Here is a 17,996-nt window from a genome sequence, read left to right on the forward strand (position 1 = left end):
TCAAATGTTGGCTTTTCAAAGCAGCAGCAGGCAGAGGGCGGAAGGGGGGCGGACATCAAGGGCAAGACCCTAATATCTCAGGAACTCTCGGTACAGTATTTCTGATTTTCTCTTTTCTCATTCTAAAATGTAGACTCCTCCCTCTTCCCTCCTGCCTTGTCCTTGATGCCACCTTCAGTACCTTCTCTGCTGTATTTATTAATTTGCCAACAGGAACTTCCTACTACAGACCCTGGCAACAACCCTCCCTGGGAGTTCCTCCCACCAGGCACTGTGCTTAGGTGCTGGGAAGCAGGGGGATCCTGCTGGGGTCAGTCTGGACAGCCCCAAACAGAATCTCCCTTTTCTCTTTAGAGCCTCTTCCCTCCCCTTGGTTTCCAGTGTCTTTTAATGGCCCTGCATTCTTCCCAGGTTCAAGGGCTTAGAGCATTTCCAGCTCATTTATACCTTCGCCACGGCCATTTACTCTGCATCCAGACTAGGCCTTCCCAGCGTCCTCTCTTCACTGGGAGCCGTCAGACTGAGCCACGCAGGCCCTGCCCGCTGCAGCAGCTACAGCCACCACCGGCCCCACCCACCGCCACCATTCCACGGGGCCAGATCCTCGCAGCACTGCCCTCTGTGCTCGCAGGGGGCCACGGCGCTCCACTGTCTATGAGATGAAGGACAGCACCTCAGATTAACTTATAAAACTGACTCCAAGTTACCTTTGGAGCTTTACCTCCCACTGCCCCCCTTAATGTGCTCTCGTCAAACGGAATCAAGTGCTGTTTGCTGAACACAGCCCGAAACGTTCACCTGTGCCTTGGTACACCCTAACTGGTCAACACAGAGTACTCCGATTCTCCCCAAGATACTCTTCCTCTGAACTCCCCTTGCATATCACCTGTGCCATCACCACCGCCGTCTAAACCGGAGCTTGCCTCTGAAAACCCTAACAGCTGTAAAAACTGTCTTCACCTTCCTGCTCAGCCTCTCTGACCACCCCTCCCCCTTGCTCTCAGGCACCCCAACCTTCCAGAACTTCCTTCAGTGCTTTAAGTGCACAGTTTTGGCCCCGGGGCTTTCTGGCAGTCTGGCTGGACCCTTCCCCAACCCCTGCCACCCACTTCCTTCTTCAGGTATCATCAGTCCCTGAAAGGAGCCATCCGTGACTGCAGTTCCCTTTTACAAGTCCCCTGGTGCTTACTGCTAATTTGCAGGACATTTACTTACTTCTTAAATTTATTATTTATTATGTATTTTTATTTTTGTTAAATTTATCTGATTATTTGTCTTCCACCCCATGCTCTAGAGGGCAATGACTGTGCCTGTAATGTTGATTAATTCATCCCCTGTGCCCAGCAATATATCTGGCACATAATACGGGCTAAAAAAATGCATCAAATGCATTGTCATTTTGCTCTTTGTAGCTTAGTCTATCTGCCTGAGAAGACCGGGGAAGGTCCTCAAGCAGTCTACACTCAATCTAGCCTCCCCACCCTTTTCTCCCTCTCTCTTTCTTCCTTAAAAAAAAAAAAAAAAAAAAAAAAAGGAGAAAAAGGGAAGAAGGGGGTCATGGGAAGGAGCTCTGAGAAACACAGTTCAAGGAACACTAGAATATTTCAGAAAGAAGACAATCAGTATGGGGAACAAATTGTGTTTATGAAGTAAAAACAGGAGGATTTAAAAAAAATAGAGAACTCTTTTCTGTAAATAAAATTAAAACAGCCAAAATAAAGAATTCAGAAAAGAAATGGAAAATAAAGTTGAGGAAATTTCTCAGAAAGGAAAATGCAGTGACAAAATTGATGACAGCTGATATTCTGAACCTACATATAAAGCAATCACCCCGTGCCAGGCGTTGAATAAGCCTCACACCCACCCTATGAGGAAGGTGCTATTCTGATTTTCAAAATGGAAAACAGGAAAGGTAAGAAATTTAAGAATCGGTCTGGGAAATCTGACAACTAAAATCTTTTGCTTCCAGAAAGAAACAGAAAATACAATGGCAAGGAAATAATCACATGAACACATCCAAGAACTAAGAGAACAGGGAATAGAAGGGACAGAACCCCTGTCTTAGGAAGCCATGTGGAAATATTCCCAGATGAGACTGACGCGATGCCTACTGCGCTAAGGAGGCACCTGAAATATTCCCAGATGAAAGTGTTCGAGGTCTTGGGCTCCCAGGGGAAAATGCAGGGAGGAGGTGTGGGTGCAGCTGAGGTGCACCAGCCAAGATTTCTGTGTGGGCATGGCAACTGTGACACACCCACAAAGACAGAAGTGGAGACGCCACCCGTACACTAGGTGGCAAAGTCGGGCTTGCAGATAAAAATGTGCAAAGCAACACCTGGAGGAATGAGGTTAGGTGAGGTCATACAGGGACAGAGAACATGGAAAACAGCAAAGGATCTAGAACGGAGCTTTGGAGCACTTGGACATTTAAAGACCAAACAGGTATCTTACTTCTTGGTTGTGATAAAACCACAAATAATATATATTTGAAACCAACAATAAAATATATTATTATGGGTGTATAAAGGATAACAGGCTTCTGACTTCTCTGCAGTACATACGAGAGCTTTCGTTATGCTCACTACTGAAAAAACACGCTACAGGAGAAGAGACTTTTCATGCAGATTACTTGTGAGCTGTAACTGTCTGAAAAGGTTTTTAGCAATCAGTACACAGAAAGAAAAGGTGAAAAGAAGACTGTGATCAAGTACACTAGTTCCCCGAGAAATGTTATTTGGTATGAACAAGGTAACATTTCTCAAAAATTACAAAGTCTGCCAAAGACTGGTAAAGAGGTATGGAAAAAAGAACTCTCATCCACTGCTGGTGGGAATGTAAATTAGCAAAGCCTCTCTGGAGGGCAATTTTGCAATTCTACCAAAATTTAAACCCAGTTATTTTTAACCAACAGTCCCATTTCTGAGTACATAACTGTCCTAAAGAAATCTTAATGCATGTGCAAAAATGAACAGACATTCACAGCATCACTGTGAGTAATAGCAAAAAATTAAAAACAGGGGCGCCTGGGTGGCTCAGTGGGTTAAAGCCTCTGCCTTCGGCTCAGGTCATGATCCCAGGGTCCTGGGATCGAGCCCCGCATCAGGCTCTCTGCTCCGCGGATAGCCTGCTTCCCTCTCTCTCTGCCTGCCTCTCTGCCTACTTGTGATCTCTGTCTGTGAAATAAATAAATAAAATCTTTTAAAAAAATAAAAAATAAAAAATAAAAACAGCCTAAATGTCCATCAATGGGAGAAGGAAAAAGCATGATACATCCATCTGATGGAACACTACCCAGTAGTTTAAAAATACATCATTATTGGTATACTTCAAAAACACAATGATAAATGGGGAAAAAATGCAGAATGGTTTATACAGTATAATACCATTTCTACAAATGTTAAGATTCATGACAGTGGTTACCTGTGGGGAGGCTGAGAGAGAAGGGGCTGGAACTGGGAAGGCTTATTAAAGGAGCTTCAACTGTAGTAATATGGCTTCTTCTATAATATAAAACTGAAGCAAATATAACAAGTGTCAAATTTTATTAATTCTGGGTGATAGGAACCTAAGCATCTAGTATATTATCCGGTGAACTTTTATCTTTGCAAGTGGGGAAACCAAAGAGGCTGTGCATATAGTGCTTTATTCATAGGAGAAGCGGGCGAGCACAGTAAGCTGTATGTTTTCTAATGATGATTCAGTAAAGGAGATACCGAAAAATTTTACAGTAAGTTCATCATGGTCAACTGAACATTTATGCTGCAGAAAGAACAGGATGTAAGTAAGAAATCCTTGCTGGCTGTGAAAGGCAAGAGTACACCTAAGCTTTCAAAATGACAGGTTAGATTAGATTATTTCTTCCCGGTACTCTCTCTCTCTCTCTCTGTACTCTGGCTTCTTCAAAGGCATGTATCTAGATTATATATCTAGTATTTAAAAAGTGTGTGCGTGTGTGTGTGTGTGTGTGCATGTGCATGTGTATAAATATGTGTGTGTATAATTACTTAGAGCTGAAATAATAGATTTTAAAGTTAAGAAGATGTGGTATGGTTGTTTTCATTTTTTTTTTCCTCCTTCCCAATCCATTATTACTATCTTCAGTATCTTCAGAAAGAAACTGATGATTTATTCATTACTAGGTGTTTTTAACAACCACTTCTCAGTGTTAACATCGAACCCAAAGGAATACTTTCAGAACCAAATAAAACCAAATAATGGACCAGGTACTCATTTGGCACCAGCCCCTAATCTGAAACATTCAAGTCTCCTAGCTTTTGAATGTGCCATATCATCAATGTCATATCTGACAGCTGAAAATATTCCTTAGTGAAAAATTTCACTGTAATTTCTGAGTCAGTACTCAAGTCTAAATATCTGAGAGTCACTTGCTGCCATTCTCAAAGAATGATACTTCTGAGTTAGGACTTCTTAATTTAACAGAAGTTAAGTAAAAAACCAGAAACCAACTGGATATAAAATTTAATCTATGACTCAAGCTGCCTCTGACCTGGAGACAGATACCTGTGAAAGATCACAACAGTATTATACTGGACAATAAAAGAAAACTCAATTATGTTTATTTTGTTTTAAATATTATAACATGTTTTTAAAATTAAACTGATAGTTCCCATGTGAGCTGAACACCCATTACATAGTCTACAGATTCCTAAGATGTAAGGAAGCATTAGGTAAAGGGTCAGAGATAAGGCACAAAAGGAGGTGGGTGAAAGCTAAAGACAAACATGGACTATTTTAAAATTCTGGCTAGGGGGCGCCTGGGTGGCTCAGTGGGTTAAAGCCTCTGCCTTTGGCTCAGGTAGTGATCTCAGGGTACTGGGATGGAGCCCCGCATCATCGGGCTCCCTGCTCAGTGGGGAGCCTGCTTCCCCCTCTCTCTCCGCCGGCCTCTCTGCCTACTTATGATCTCTGTCAAATAAATAAATAAATAAACAAATAAATCTTAAAAAAAGAAAAAAAAAAATTCTGGCTCCGGTGGTCTGCACCCAAACCAGGGAAATGCTCCTCTTCCTCCTCTAATGCACTTCTTACTCCCATAACTCAATGCTCAGGTCACTTTTAAGACACTGTTCACACGAGGGAAAATATTCCACATAAAGCAGATTGATATGCATATCTTGCCATTATTGTAACAACACTGGCAAAGGAAAATGAATCACATAATCATATTTTGCATTTGTGTTAACACTCCAAAGACAATATAAAGAATAAAAACCAGAGCTGAGACTTTTTCCTACTCACGGCAAGCAGCCAGGACAGGTAACAAGAGCAAGAGCGTCCGCACTGATGCAGATGCTGTAAGGTAACTGCCCTCTTACCCAGCTGGTTCTTCATCCCCATGAGCACGGAGTTCATGTGCGCTTTGGAAGCGTAGAGCTTGCTCACGGCCTTCCTTGACCTGATCATCTCCTTGGCTAGCACCACACAGACGTCCTTCTGACCCTTCTTGGCAGCATCTCTCACTGACCGTTTCACTTTTTCTTCTTCTCTTTGGATATCTAAATTTAGAACATAACACAAAATACCAAAAAATTAAAGGTAAGCCAGGAGATGTATTGGCACTCAAATCTGTTCTTAGGGTGATCTAAGTGTGCCTATTAAAAAGAAAACAGGGGCAGCTGGCTGGCTCAGTCTGTGAAGGTTGTGACTCTGGATCTCAGGGTTGTGAGTTTGAGCCCCACGGTGGGTGTAGAGATTTCTTAAAAATAAAATCTTAAAAAAGATTAAAAATAAAAAAGAAAGGAAGATATAAACAAAATTAAAATAATTAATATAATAGGCTTTCATTATTTCCAAAAACAGTTTAAAGTAACGTAAAAGTAAATCCTAGTATAATTAGGCAAAATTTCAAAACTGCTCTGGCAAGGGCATTTGTTGGTATGGGTACTAAGGCCCTTTAAAAATACTGTAAATGTATTCCAGAGCTTGCTCTAATAATCAGCAGTGCTCCCACGATTGAGAGTGTCATCGCTACATTCACTAATGATTTATAAAATCCTGCAACTTAAAGGAAAACCCGAACATATTAAAATTATCAAAACATTCCCTCCTCTCACCAGCCCCTGGTAACCATCCATCATTCTACTTTCTGCCTTTCTGAATGACTACTCTAGGTACCTTATATAAATAGAATCATAGACTATTTGTCTTTTTGTGACTAGCTTGTTTCACTTGGCATAACATCCTTAAGGTTGATCCATATTGTTACACGTATCAGATTTTCCCTTCTTTCTAAAACTGAATTGATACCCCATTGCACGTATATACCAAATACCAAATTTTGTTTATTCATTCATCAACAGACATCTGGGCTGCTTTTAACTCCGAGCTATTGTGAATAATGATGTTATGAACAGAAGTATACAAATATCTCCTGGAGGCCCTTTCAAATCTTTTGTGTACATACCATGTTACCATAGACTGGGTGGTTTAAACAACATAAATTTACTTCTCACTGTTCTGGAGGCTGGAAGATCAAGGTGCCAACAACCAATCTGGTGCCTGCCGAGAACCTATTTCCTGGTTTGCAGATAGATTCCTTATTAATGTAGCCTCACATGCCCAAGAGATACAAACATTCAGTCCACAATATTCTACCTCTGCCCAAATTTATGCCCTTCTCACATGTAAAATATATTCGTTCCATCCCAACAACCTCAAAATTGTTAACTCATTCCAGCATCAACTTCAACTTTTTTTTTTTAAGATTTTATTTATTTATTTGACACAAAGAGATCACAAGTAGGCAGAGAGGCAGGCTGAGAGGGAGGTGGAAGCAGGCTCCCCGTTGAGCAGAGAGCCTGATGCGGGGCTCGATCCCAGGACCCTGAGACCATGACCTGAGCTGAAAGGCAGAGGCTTAATCCTCTGAGCCACCCAGGCACCCTTCAACTTTTTTTTTTTCAACTTCTAAAGTCCAAAGTCTCATCTAAATATCATCTAAACCTTACATGTGAAACTAATGTAACATTGTATGTCAACTATACTAGAAAAATAAAATAATTAATAAATATCTAAATCAGATATGAGTAAGATTCAAGGTATGATTGATCCTGAGGCAAAATTCCTCTCCAGCTATGAACATGTCACTGGCATAGGACAGACATTTCCATTCCAAAAGGGAGAAATAGGAAAGAAGGAAGGGGTGACAGTCCCCAGCAATTCCAAAACCTAACAAGGCAAACTCCACGAGGTCTTAAGACTTAAGAATCCTCATTGATCCAGTGATCTGACTTCCAGACCCACTGAGGGGGCAATATCACCCCCATGCCTTGGTGGGGCACCACCATGCTGTGGCTTTCTGTGGAGGACCCACCCAACTTGAGGCTCTGCCAGGCAGGGGTCACACTCTTAGGGCCCTGCCAGCAGTCCTTCTGTATGGCTTTGGCTGGAAGCAGACTGGATTACTAGAACCAAGATGGTAGCCCTGATGATCTCTGAATCAGCTTTTGGAACATTCTTTCCTTTCTTGAAAAACAGTGCAGGTTCAAAGTCTAATGGTTTGTTTATCGTCCTGTCCTGAAGAATCTAAGTCTGACAGCCCTCCTTCATTCCAGACCTATATCCATCTCTTTCTGTTCAAACTGTCAGTGATCCTGCTGGGGTCGCTGAAGTAGTCTGCAGTTAACACACATTCTAATCTCCTTACCAAACAGTTGGTCAACCATACCCTTGTTGTCTTCTTCCAAACATGCCTTCTCATTTTCTACGATATGTACAGATTGAAACTATGCCAAAGCTTTAAGTTCTGGTTCCTTTTTGTTTAACAATTCCTTCTTTGAAATAATAAATGAATTCAGTAACATTGCAGGATAATATGCTGAAATTGGTTGCATTTCTAAACATTAATAATGAAGTGACAGGAAGAGAAAGTAAAAAACCAATTCCATTTACCACTGGACCATAAAGAATAAATACCTAGGAATAAACTTAACCAACGAGGTAAAAGACCTGTGTTCTGGAAACTATAAAAGACCTGTATTCTGAAAACTATAAAACACTGAAGAAATCAATGAAGATGACACAAACAAATAAAAAGATATCCCATGCTCGTGGATTGGAAGAATATTGTTAAAATGTCTATACTACTCAAAGCAATCTATAGATTCATTGCAATCCTTATCGAAGTACCAAAAGCATTTTTCACAGAACTAGAACAAATAATACTAAAATTTCTATGCAACCACAAAAGACCCTGAATAGCCAAAGCAAATTTGAGAAAGAACCAAGCTGCAAGTATCACAATCCCAGATTTCAAGATCTATTCCAAAGATATAGTAATCAAAACACTATGGTATTGGCACACACAAAAAAGGCATATAGATCAAAAGGACAGAATACAGAGCCCAGAAATAAACCCACACAAAGTCAATCTATGACAAAGGAGGCAAGAATATACAATGAGGAAAAGACACTATTTTCAGTAAATGGTGCTAGGAAGTTGGACAGCTACTTACGAAAAAAAAAAAAGAGACTACACCACTCATACAAAAGGTATCTTATACAAAATAAACTCAAACTGGATTAAAGACCTAAATGTGAGCCCTGAAACCATAAAACTCCTAGAAGAAAACATAGGCAATAATTTGACATTGGCCTTAGCAATATTTTTCTAGATAAGATTCGTCAGGTAAGACTATACCAAAATTAAAGTTTTTGCAAAGTGAAGGAAACCATCAATAAAATAAAAAGGCAACTGACTGAACGGGAGAAGATACCTGCAAACAATACATACAAATAGAGGTTAATATCCAAAATATATAAAGAACTTATATAACAACGCAAAAAAAAACAAACACAAAAAACCACCCCAAATAATCTGATGAAAAAAATGGGCAGAGGATCTGAATATTTCTCCAAAGACATACAAGATGGCTAACAGACACATGAAAAGATGCTCAACATTACTAATCATCAGGGAAATGTAAATTAAAACCACAATGAGATATCACCTTACACCTGTCAGAATGGGTAGAATAAAAAAAAAAAGACAAGAAATAACAATTGTTGGTGAGGATGTGGAGAACAGGGAACCCTCATGCACTGCTGGTGGGAATGTAAATTGGTGAAAACAGGAGAAAAATAGTATGGTTCCTCAAAAACTTAAAAACAGAAATACCATATGATCCAGTAATTCCACTCCTGAGTATTTACCCAAAGAACACAAAAATTCGAGGAGACATATGCACCCCTACGTCTACTGCAGCACTCTTTACAACAGCCAGGATTTGGAAGTAGCCCAAGTATCCATCAATACACGAATGGATCAAGATGGGCTATATACACACAATGTAATATTACTCAGCCATAAAAACTAATGAAATCTTGTCATTTGTGACAACATGGATGAACCTAAAGGTTATTATGTTAAGTGAATTATGTCAGAGAAAGACAAATACTGTATCATTTCTCTTATATCTGGAATCTAAAAAATAAAAATGAAAGAAAAGTAGAAACAGATCCACAGAAAACAAAGTTATGGCTATGAGAGGGGTGGGGGTGGGGGGTGGAGGATGGGCAAAAATGGGTGAAGGCTTCCAGTTATGGAATGAATAAATCACTGGGATTAAAAGGTAAATTAAAACCTTTAATAGGGTAGGGTATTTTAATAGTGTTGTACAATAACAGATGGTAGTTACATTTGAGGTGAACATAGCATAATGTACAGAGAAGTTAAATCACTAAGTTGTAAAGCTGAAACTAATGTAACATCATGTGTCAACTATACTTCAATAAAAGAAAGAAAAAAAAAACCAATTCATTCTTCAGTTTCTCTTTCTCCTTGCATTCTACCATAAACAGGAAGAACCAAGCTATCCCTCCAATACTTCGCTTAGCTCAGCGGGTTAAGCTTCTGCCTTCAGCTCAGGCCATGATCTCAGGGTCCTGGGATCGAGCCCCACATCAGGCTCTCTGCTCCTCAGAGAGCCTGCTTCCCCACCACCCTTCCGCCTACTTGTGATCTCTGTCTGTCAAACAAATAAATAAAATCTTGAAGAAGAAGAAAGAAGAAAGAAGAAAGAAGAAAGAAGAAGAAATTAAAGTTCCATTCCTGGCAAAGTAGGCTTTTCTTAGCATGCAACTCAACACTCTTCTAGTCTCTACCCATTACCCACTTCCAAAGCCGCTTCCACATTTTTAGACGTTTGTTACAGCAGCACCCCACTTTGTGGTATGAATGTATGTATTAGGTCAGGCTGCTATAACAAATACCGAAGATTTGGTGAATTAAACAACAGAACTCATTTCAAAACCATTCTGGAGACTGGGAAATCCAAGATGAAAGTGCTGGCTAATTCAATTTCTAAGAGCCCTTTTTCAAGTTTTCACATAGACACCTTCTTGCTGTATCCTCACATCATGGACACATTATCTTTCTTGTGTCTCTTCAGAAAAGGGCACTAATCCCATCCATAAGGACTCCACCTTCATAGTCTAATTATTCCCAGACCCCTACCACCACCTCCATACTATCACACTGGGGATTAGGAATTCAACATATGAATTTTGGGAGCAAAACATTCAGTCCACAGTAATCCTCGAAAGTGTAATTGTGGCATCACATGGCAATTCAATTTTTAACTCTTTGAGGAATAGCCATACTGTTTTCCACAGCTGCTCTGTCATTTTACACTACCACCAACAGTTACTACTGGTTCCAGTTTCTCTACATCCTGCCCACACTTACTATTTTCTGTTTTGGTTTGATTGATAGCAGCCATCCTAGTGGGTCTGAGGTGTTATCTCATTGTAGTTTTTCTTTTTTTTCTAAGATTTATTTATTTGTCAGAGAGAGAGAGAGAGTGCACAAGCAGGCAGAGTGGCAGGCAGAGGCAGAGAGAGAAAAAGGCTCCCTGCTGGGGACGCTAGGATCCTAGGATCATGACCTGAGCCGAAGGCAGCGGCTTAATCCACTGAGCCACCCAGGCATCCTCATTGTGGTTTTAATACACATTTCCTTAATCATTAGTAATTCTGACTATCTTTTCATGTGCTTATTGACCACTTGTATACCTTCTTTGGAGAAATGTTCTAAAGACTTGAAAATCTATTCAAGTCCTTTGTCCATTTTTGAATAGGACTTTTTTTTTTCAGTTGAGTCCTAAGAATTTTATATATATATTCTGGATATTAATCCCCCATCAGATACATGATTTACAAATATTTTCTTCCATTTGGTGAGTTATCTTTTTATTCTATTTATTTTTACTACGTTCTGTGATTCATAAAGCTTTTAATTTTCATGAAGTCCAGTTTGTTCTATTTCTGTTGTTGCCTGTGGCTTTATGGTCATATCTAAGAAATCACTGCCAAATCCAATGTCATGATGCTTTTGCCCTATATTTTCTTCCAGGAGTTTTATAGTTTTTACATTTAGGTCTTTGATCCATTTTGAGTTAATTTTGAGTTAATTTGTATATGGCGATAGGTAAGAGTCCAACCTCATTCTTTTGCATATGGTTTATCCAGTTCTCCCAGCACTGCCTGCTGAGAAGACCATCTTTTCCCCCACCAAATGGTCTTGGCACCTCTGTCAAAACTCATTTGGCCATATATTATTTCTAGGCTTTCTATTCTATTTCATTGGTCTTTACGCCTGTCTACATGCAGGTAGAACACTGGTTTTATTTCTACAGCTTTATAGTAAGTTTTGAGATCAAGGCGGTATAAGTCCTCCATCTTTGCTTCCCCCCCACCCCAAAACTGTTTTAGCTCTTTCTAGAGATTCTATATGAATTTTTAAATGGATTTTTCTATTTCTAAAAAAGAAAAGTCATTGGGATTTTGATAGGGATTGCACCGAATCTGCAGATCAGATCGGGTGCTACAATATTAAGTATTCCAATCCATGGACACAGCAGGTCTTTCCCTTTATTTATATCTTAAATTTTTTTTCAGTAACGTTTTTATACTTTTCACTGTGTAAGTCTTTCACCTCCTCGGCTAATAAGTTAATTCCTAAGGATTTCATCATTCTTTTTGTTGCTACTATAAATACAATTGTTTTCTTAATTTCCCTTTCAGACTGTTCACTGTTAGTGTACAGAAATGCAACTGACTTTTGGGTGTTTTGTATCCTGCTAATTTGCTGAATTCATTTATTAGTTCTAACACTTTTGTTAGAATAGATTTGTTTGGAATCTTTAGGGTTTATACACAGAAGATCATATTATCTACAAACAGGTAATTTTACGGGTGCCTGGGTGGCTCAGTGGGTTACTGCCTTCAGCTTAGGTCATGGTCTCAGGGTCCTGGGATTGAGCCCCACATCAGGCTCTCTAGAGAGCCTGCTTTCCCCCCTCTCTCTCTGCCTGCCTTTTTGCCTACTTGTGATTGCTCTGTCAAATAAACAAAATCTTAAAAAAAAGAAAAGTAATTTTACATCTTCCTTTCCAATTTGGATGCCTTTTCTTTCTTTTACTTAATTGCTCTGGTTAGAGCTTCCAGTATCTGTTGAGGAGAAGCAGCCAAAGGCAGACAGACATCCTTGCATTGTTCCTGATTGTAGAGAAAAACCTTTCTTTCACAATTGAGTGTAATGTTTGCTATGGATTCTTCAGATATGGCTTTTATTACATTGAGGCAATTTCCTTCTATTCCTAGTTTGTTGAATGTTACCATAAAAGGGTGTCAAATTCTGTCAAATGCTTTTCTGCATCAACTGAGATGCTTATGTGTTTTTCCCCCTTTATTTTGTTGATGTGTTATATTACATTGGTTGATTTATATATATTGAACTATCCTTGCATTCCAGGAATCCCACTTGGTCATGGTGTATAATCCTTTTGAAGTCTCTGCATTTTTTTTTTTTTATTTCTGCACTGGTGTTCATATTCCTGTACTGTCAGTTGACTTGGATATCAAGGTAACAATGGCTTTATAAAGCAACTAAGGAAGTGTTTTCTCCTCAGTTTTTTTGGAAAAATTTGAGAAGAACTGAGGTTCTTTTAATATTTGGTAGAAATCACCAGTGAATACATCAGGTTGGGGACTTTTCTTTGTCACAAGATTTTTTCATTACTAATTCAATCAAGTCTGTTCAGATTTGCTCTTTAGTTTCAGTCTTGGTAGGTTTTATGATTTTAGAGATTTGTCCATTTCAAAATGTGTTATCCAATTCATTGGTACACAACTGTTCATAGTAACCTTATATATTTAGTTTCCGTAGAATCATAGTAAGAGTCCCACTTTCATTTCTAATTTTAGGGACTTAAGTCCTCTCTCTCTTTCCTCCCATTTTTAGTCAATCTAGCCAAAGACCAGCTAATTGTGTTGGTCTTTTCAAAGAACTTGCTGTTGGTTTCTTATTCTGTTTTCTTATTCTCTATTTTACTTATCACAGCTCTAATCCTTACTACTTCATTTATTCTGCTAATTTTAGGTAAGTTTCTTGTTCTAAATCTTTAAGATATAAAGTTAGAGGTGGCTGGTTTGAGATCTTCCTTCTTTTTTAATGTTAGCATTTTTATAGCTATAATTTCCTTCTGAGACTGCTTCTGGTACATACCACAAGTTTGGATATACTGTGTTGTGGTTTTCACTCATCTCTAAATACTTGCTAGTTTCCCTTGTGAATTTTTTTGACCCATCTGTTGTTTTAAGAGTGTGTTTTTTCCCCAATATTTGTGAATTTTCCAGTGTTCCTTCTTCTACTGATTTCTAATCAACGCTTGTAGTCAGAAAAGATACTTTACATATTTTTTAATTTGATCGAGACTTGATTCTTGAGCTAACATATGGTCCATTCTGAAGAATGTCCCATGTGCATGTGAGAAAAATGTGTATTCTGTTGTTTGGCATTCTGTAGAGGTCTATTAGATCTAGTTGATTGTGTTGTTCAAGTACTCTTATTTTTTATTTATCTTCAGTCTGGTTTATTCACATTTTTAAAAAGACTTATTTATTTATTTAGAGACTGTACACATGAGCAGTGGGAAGCAGGAGAAAGAGAATCTCAAGCAGACTCCACACTGAGCATGGAGCCTGACTCAGGGCTCGATCTCACAACCCTGAATCATGACCTGAACCAAAATCAAGGCTTAACCAACTGAGCCATTCAGGTGCCCCTGGCTGTTATATTCACTTTTGAAAGTAGGTTATTATTAAGTCTCCGGCTATTATTGCAGAATGATTTCCCCCTTTGTCAATTTTTGCTTCACATATTTTGACAATCTGTTTTTAGGTGCACAGATATGTATAATTAATTGTTGTATCCTCTTATTCTACTGAAACTGTTAGTAATATAAAAGGTTTGACTTGTAATCTTTTTGATTTAAACTCTGTTTTATATTAGTACGGCAACTTCTACTCTCTTTTGGTTACCATTTCCATGGGGCATCTTTTTCTGTCCTTTCACTCTCAACTGACATGTACTTTTGGATCTAAAGTGAATGCCTTATAGATAGTATAGAATAAGATCATTTTTTAAAATCAATTTTGCCAAGCTCTTTCAACTGAAGAGTTTAATCCATTTACATTTAATTACTGACAAAGAGGTGCCTACTTCTGTCATTTTGCCAATTTTTCTGTAGGCCTTACAGCTTTTTTGTCTTTCATTTCCTGCATTAATATCTTTTTTTCTGTTTACTTCTCTTAATAGTGAAACTTTTCAAATCCTATTCCATTGGCTTTTTTTGTATAACCTATAGCTATTTTCTTTGTGGTTATCATAGGGATTACAGTTAATATACTAAAGTTATAACACTAATTTGAGTTTATATGAGCTTAACTTCAATAGCATATAAAAACTTAAATTCTATACATTTCTGTTCCCACCCCCATTCAGTTACTCATGTCACAAAAGTACATCTTTCTGTAGACTGAGTTCAAAAACATAGCCTAATATATATTTTTTCAAATGCTCAAGTCTCCCAAATCATGCAGAAAACAAAAAATGGAGTTACAAAATGAGTTACAAAAATGCTAGCTTTTATAATTGCCCATGTGTTTACCTTTAACAGAGCTATTTATTTTTTCATATGGCTTCAAGTTACTATCATACTTTAATTTCAACCAGAAGGACACCCTGACAGTCCTTCCAGGCTGATCTAGTGGTAACAAACTCCCTAGCTTTTGTTTATCTAGGAATGCCTTGATTTCTCCCTTGTTTTGCTGGATATAAGATTCTTGGCTGATCGTTCTTCTTTCATTTGAAAATATCAACCCACTGCCTTCTGACCCTCAACAATTCTGGTAAGGAATCTGCTGAAAATCTTACTGAGATCCTTTTTATATGGTAAGTCCTTTCTCACTGCTTTGAACATTACCTGAAGTTTGCTATTATAATGTGGCATTACAATGTGCATTGGCATGGGTCTCTTTGAGTATACACTATTTGAAGTATGTGGAGCTTCTTGGATAATTATATTCATGTCTTTCATAAAATTTGAGATGTTTCTGTCCCTACTCTTTTAAATCACCTCCCTGCCCCTTTCTATTTTCCTTCTGGGACTCCCACAAAGTGTCTGCTGGTCTACTTCATGGTATTCTACAGATCCCTTAGGCTCAGTTTACTTCAAAATTTTCCCCTTCTCCTCAGACTTGATAATTCCAATTGTACTATTTTCAACTTCACCAATTCTTCTGCCTGCTCAAATCTGCTTTCAAGTAACTTTAATAAATTTTTCATTTCAGTTATTGTACTTTTCAGCAGCAGAATTTCTTTTTGTATCTTTTGGTTTCTTTTCTATCTTTTTATTGATATTTCCACTTTGTTCATGTTTCATTTTCTTGACTTTGTCCACATTTTACTTTGGCTCTTTGCACATCTTTAAAAGTTGTTCTAAAGTATCTGTTGAGTAAAATGGTCATCTGGTCTTACTCAGGGACGTTTTCTGTTCATTTATTTTCCTTTGGATGGGCCATATTTTCCTATTTGTACATCTTGTGATTTTGTTGTTGTTGTTGAAAATGAGACATTTGAATCTTATAAGTCTGAAGTCAGATTCTCCCACTTTAGCAGGGTTTGTGATTTGTTTTTTTTTTTGGTTTTACTGCTGCAAGGTATCATTGTGCTGGGGATCAATCTACACTGTAAACTTAAAAGTATTCTCAGGTCTTTGCAGAGCTGTAGATTGCCTTGGGTTTGCACACTGACCTGTTCTGCCATATCTGTGTTTTTGAATGTCTTAGTCCTTGATATTAGGAACGTAAGATGCTGCAGTGCAATACGGAAGCACTAATTTTCCTCAAAAATTAAATACAGAATTACCATTTGACCCAGCAATTCCACTATAGGGCATAGGGTACAGGGGAAAAAAAAAAAATGAGAACAGGGATTCAAAGAGATACTTATACACTCATGTTCAAAACAGCATTATTCACAATAACCCAAAGGTAGAACCACCCAAATGTCCATTTGAAGATGAATAAACAAAATGAAGCATGCATACAATGAAGTACTGTTCAATCTTAAAAAGGAAGTTAACTCTGATTCATGCTATATATAATGGATGAATGTCAAAAACATTATGGTAAGTAAAATAAGCCAGGCACAAAGGGACAAATATTCTTTAATTCCACTTATATGAGGTATTTAAAATAGTCATATTATACACAAAGACAGAAAATAGCATAGTGGTTACCAGGGGATTTGGTGTCATTTGCACAGGTGGGGTGGAAGGGGTGGACAGAGAGTTACTATTAAATGGGCACAGGGTGCAGGAGTCAAGATGGTGGAGAAGTAGCAGGCTGAGACTACTTCAGGTAGTGGGAGATCAGCTAGATAGCTTATCTAAAGATTGCAAACACCTAAAAATCCAATGGGAGATCGAAGAGAAGAAGAACAGCAATTCTAGAAACAGAAAATCAACCACTTTCTGAAAGGTAGGACTGGCGGAGAAGTGAATCCAAAGCGATGGGAAGATAGACTGCGGTGGGAGGGGCCGGCTCCCGGCAAGCTACGGAACACAAAATCAGGACTTTAAAAAGTCTGTTCCGCTGAGGGACATCGCTCCAGAGGCTTAACCGGGGTGAAGCCCATGCGGGGTCAGCGTGGCCTCAGGTCCTACAGGGTCACAGAAGAATCGGGGGTGTCTGAGTGTCTGAAGGTGCACTGAGGAGTGGGGCCCCGGGCTCTCGGCTCCTGCGGGCTGGAGACTGGGAGGCCGCCTTCTTCATTCCCGTCCTCCGGAACTCTACGGAAAGCGCTCAGGGAACAAAAGCTCCCGAAAACAAACCCGAGCTAATTACTCAGCCTGACCCCTGGTAAGGGCGGTGCAATTCCACCTGGGGCAAAGACACTTGAAAATCACTACAACAGGACCCTCCCCCAGAAGATCAACAAGAAATCCAGCCAGGACCAAGTTCACCTACCAAGGAGTGCAGTTTAATACGAAGGAGAGCAGCGGAATTCCAGAGGAGAAGAAAGCAAAGCACGGAACTCATGGCTTTCTCCCCATGATTCTTTAGCCTTGCAGTTAATTTTTTTTTCTTTTTCAATTTTTTTTCTTCTTCTGCTAAATTTTTTTAACTTTTACTCTTTTCTTTTTTAACGTTTTTTAACTAGTTTATCTAATATATATATATATATTTTTTTCCCTTTTTATATTTTTTCTTTATTGGTTTTCTTTTTTTAATTGTTTCTTTCTTTTTTCTTTTTTTTTTTTCTGAACCTCTTTTTATCCCCTTTCTCCCCCTTCACGATTTGGGATCTCTTCTGATTTGACTAAAGCATATTTTCCTGGGGTTGTTGCTACCCTTTTAGTATTTTACTTGCTCCTTCATATACTCTTATCTGGACAAAATGACAAGGTGGAAAAATTCACCGCAAAAAAAAGAACAAGAGGCAGTACCAAAGGCTAGGGACCTAATCAATACAGACATTGGTAATATTTCAGATCTAGAGTTCAGAATGACGATTCTCAAGGTTCTAGCTGGGCTCAAAAAAGGCATGGAAGATATTAGAGAAACCCTCTCAGGAGATATAAAAGCCCTTTCTGGAGAAATAAAAGAACTAAAATCTAACCAAGTTGAAATCA

General features: G+C 38.7%; 1 protein-coding gene across 1 annotated transcript in view; it reads right to left on the minus strand.

The window, feature by feature from the left end:
• LOC111148092 (charged multivesicular body protein 3) overlaps nt 1-17,996 on the minus strand; it is a 64,127-nt gene that overhangs the window by 14,879 nt on the left and 31,252 nt on the right. The window contains exon 3 of the mRNA XM_022504493.1: nt 5,337-5,516. Within this exon, the coding sequence (XP_022360201.1) occupies nt 5,337-5,516 (180 nt within the window). The remainder of the gene's footprint in view (nt 1-5,336; nt 5,517-17,996) is intronic.

The sequence above is a fragment of the Enhydra lutris genome, unplaced genomic scaffold, assembly GCF_002288905.1.
Source record: "Enhydra lutris kenyoni isolate GAN:26980312 unplaced genomic scaffold, ASM228890v2 scaffoldscaffold18, whole genome shotgun sequence".
Classification (NCBI taxonomy): Eukaryota; Metazoa; Chordata; class Mammalia; order Carnivora; family Mustelidae; genus Enhydra; species Enhydra lutris.